This window comes from Austrofundulus limnaeus, unplaced genomic scaffold, assembly GCF_001266775.1.
Source record: "Austrofundulus limnaeus strain Quisiro unplaced genomic scaffold, Austrofundulus_limnaeus-1.0 Scaffold32, whole genome shotgun sequence".
Lineage (NCBI taxonomy): Eukaryota > Metazoa > Chordata > Actinopteri > Cyprinodontiformes > Rivulidae > Austrofundulus > Austrofundulus limnaeus.
The window spans coordinates 2,334,028-2,337,765 of NW_013952434.1; the positions used below are offsets into that span (position 1 = coordinate 2,334,028).

Consider the following 3,738-nt stretch of genomic DNA (forward strand, 5'->3'; position numbering starts at 1 on the left):
CTCATATTGGTCTCCAGGACAGAGTCTAGCAAATCCTGCCAATCCTGTTAGGAAAAACAAAAATTCATAAATAAAGATGACCAGAGTTACTGCTTTAATTCTTTCTATTATTAATACCAAGAAATTACACTTTTGAATCAAAAATTTTCCACCTTTTTAATGTTTAAGTAATGACTTTATATTCAGTACAATATAAGATTAATTTTGTGAAAATATTTTCTAACTTGGAGTAAAAGAGAAAACGCAGTAAATCAACTGCACTAATTTGTGACCAACAAACAGCACCTGCAACATAAAACAATGTAAACTCAAACTTTGCTCATATTTTTATAAATTAAACTTAAAAACACAATCAAGAAATCTGAAAAAAGTCTGTTTTAATAACCAGAACAGTGAAAAAAGTCTTGGAGGACAGATATTTCTCCAAACTATTTTAATTTTCTCCACACAAAAGACGTCAGAATAAACCTTTGGTCCGAGTTACGACCCGAGGTCTCACCTTTCATCTTGATGTGAAACTCCCCGAGCAGATTCTCCAGCTCGCTCTCAAACGTGCTCATGTTCTGAACAATAAGAGAAGAAACTGGTCACACAAACACCCTCAGAGAGGACGCAGACAGGGAGGCTGCTGTGAGCCTTTAAAGACAGGCGACGATACAGCTGCTGGGATTATAAGGTCCCACTATAGACGGCTTTACAAATGAGGGTAAACTGTCATTTAGTATTATATCATGGATGTGACATGTAAACAGTTATTTGCTCACAAGTTAACTATAAATGTGATATTATGCAACACAAGCTTATTTTATTAAATCTAAGATAATTTAGACTAATCTCTTTTGTGGCTACAATGAGAGCTAACAATACCTCAGTATATTCTTTGTAGCGGCGGTTGACCTCTGCGATGCTCTCTTTGGTGCCTTTAGTGGAGGGAGAGGAGGAGAAGGCCTGCTTCATCCGGCTGGCTCCATCCCTCAGACGGCTCTGGATGCAGAAAGCTTCGTACATCTCGTCCACCTGAGCAGAAACGAGCAGAAAGTCATCCAACGCCAACAGGAAAGGCTAAACTAATCAATCTCAATGCGTTTAGATCGTCACCATCTTTACACCTCCCTTACAGTGCCTGTGACATCAAATTTTTGTAACAAATATGAATGCATTTTTTGGAAACAAAATGTTGRCAACATATTACAAAATAAATTTCACGTCACTGAGATGAACAGTTGCTGAGATTTTTGCATGTGAAGTAACAGGAAGTGATGTCAAACGGGTAAACAGAGCATTACTACAACAGCTAMCAACACAGACTGTGGAGAAKAACCTAATATCTTTAGATTATTTTCAGTCACTATCAGAGAGTTGAAGAAGAGTCAGAGTTTAAATAATATTGTTTCAAAAAACAAAGACCAGAGAGTCCTGTTTATTAAAAGGTTCCCCTTTGATGTCACTTCCTGTTTCGCTTTGGCTGAGCCATAGTTCCAAAGAAAATATGCCATTTATGTGAGAAAATGAGTAAAATTGTGTATTATGCCAAGTTTCTTAAATATAAAGATGTTTTCTTTGACTGTATTTGAATGACATGAATGTAACAGGCACTTTAAAGTCCAATTTAAGCACATTTCAATCATTTTAACGGGAAATTTTTAAGATTCTTCCAGGACATTTAACAACATTTTCCTCTCTAATTTAGCTTTTTTCAACAAAATTCAAAGAAAACCCAAAATTACATCAACAATAAAACACAAACTCAATCTCTGAAGAAGTTCAAGCTTGCTGAGTCATCTTTAAGGACAGCCAAACAATCCTTTTTTTCCCCCTTTCGATTCAGACAGCCCCTAACTGTGAAAGCAGAACAAAGATGCTGTCATTTGAAGCACTTTAAAACTACAAAAATCTGTATTTTCAGAGATATTCTGCAGCTAAATAAACCCTGTGGTTCAGTCAGAATGTAAAACAAAGTTGCAAAATAAGTTGCAATATGCATGCATCAATATAAATAAAGAGAAAAAGTAAAATATTAACAATAAAATGGGTCTTTGAATTTGTGTTCAGAGCGTATCTGCAGAGAGTGGACATTTGCAGCATTCGCCTGATCTGTACCCCCCCCCCCCCTTCACCAAAAAAATAAAAATAAAAAGAAGAGGAAGGAACTCATCATCATCACCATCAACACCCTGCTGACTCACTGAGAGCTAAAAGGCTGACATTTCAGCTGTGATCGAATCCAGATAAGATCAAATTAAAACAAACTTGATGCATCATTCCAAGTAATCTGACTGATACATTAATCCACCAGTAATCTGGATATTTAATCTGAATGTTTAAGTTTCAGCTCCCCTTGGTGTAAAAAATAAAATCTTGTGATGAGCCTGATTAATGGAAGTTATAGCTGCCTGCATGATACGAGTGCTGAAATATTGATGTTGTTTGCTCTTTTCTGGGAATCATCGGGGAGACGCAGGAGAAAATGGGCCAGTCTGGCTCCTGTCGCTCTAATGGCTGCGGTTTGTTTGTGTCTCTTTAAAACCAAACCAAAYAAAGTTTAGATGTCGGCACATGGACCTGCAAAACGTTTTGACTGACTGCAGGACGAGGTTTCTGTTTTCGAGGGTTTAAAGTCTAATGATGACGCACGAATCCCCCACTCCGATCCCACCGACTCCACCTTAAACCGACCATTCCTGGACGCCCACCCACCCCTGACTGGGACCGGGCCGGCCCGCCCGTCTGTCTGTGGTATGTGGTGGAGCAGCTGAGCAGCTATAAAACAACTCCCAACCTCAAGTTCTTTTTCAGATACAAAAGGAAAGCAGATTCAAAGCACTCAAGGCAAAAAAAATGTTATTTGACTGAGATAAATAATTATTTGAAAACATTTATGGTTGTCTAAAAAATAACAAGCTGACAAACCTTCATTATCATATCATTAGCAGCTAATTATGCTAATTTTTGTCTTCCTTTACAAGCTGCCCAGAAGAGCTTGTGTTCCTGAAGGTCAGCCAAGCTCCCCTTCAGAGGCCGTCCATCAGCATATTGTTGAGCCTCGGGTGAATTACAGCCCAGAAAACAGTAGGAACATAAAATAATAAAAACTGACAATTCTGACCGTCAGACAGGAAGAACTTAAATAATAATTTCTCATAAGATGCACTTTGAGTTTAAACTTGTCAACTTGTAAACTGCACACACACACAAAAAAGGTTTTAATGACAAAATTTAATGCCAAAGTTTTAAAAAAGGTCCTTCCGTAAAACAATCTCTCATTAGTTTTAATATTTTTTAACATCATGTGAGCTAATTAAAAATAATAAAGTAGATACATGTTACATCCAGCCCTCTTTTAGGCTTGTAATTTCAGCTCTGGGAAAATAAAAACTGCAAGGCTCAAAGAAGAAGTGAAGAATTATGGGAAAATATTTACTCTGAAATCAATTCAACTCTGAACCAGGAAAAAGCTGCATCAGCATTTTTTTAAATGGTTAATATAGGTTTAAGCTTTCATAATTATAAGGATTTTTAGGCTCATATTCACTTTAATCCTAATATTTGTTGTTATGAAGTTAGTTTTTGATTTTTTTTTTAACTTGATGAAGTGTGACGTTTTAAATTTGAACAATTTTGGGGGGGGATTTGTCAGAAATCCTCATAGGATATATACATTATCCAGGATAATGGTGTGTTCAAACACACACACACACACACACACACACACACACACACACACACACACACACACAC

At 36.9% G+C, this 3,738-nt stretch overlaps 1 protein-coding gene across 4 annotated transcripts in view; it reads right to left on the bottom strand.

The window, feature by feature from the left end:
- ripor2 (RHO family interacting cell polarization regulator 2) overlaps nt 1-3,738 on the bottom strand; it is a 53,791-nt gene that overhangs the window by 10,781 nt on the left and 39,272 nt on the right. For 3 of the 4 annotated variants that reach the window (XM_014005842.1, XM_014005840.1, XM_014005841.1), the window contains exons 7-9: nt 868-1,017; nt 500-563; nt 3-44 (exon numbers count right to left, since the gene is read on the bottom strand). In XM_014005842.1, coding sequence (XP_013861296.1) covers nt 3-44; nt 500-563; nt 868-1,017 — 256 coding nt within the window. Of the gene's footprint in view, nt 1-2; nt 45-499; nt 564-867; nt 1,018-1,747; nt 3,337-3,738 lie in introns of those variants that run through there. The other variant, XM_014005843.1, reaches the window with a different exon arrangement.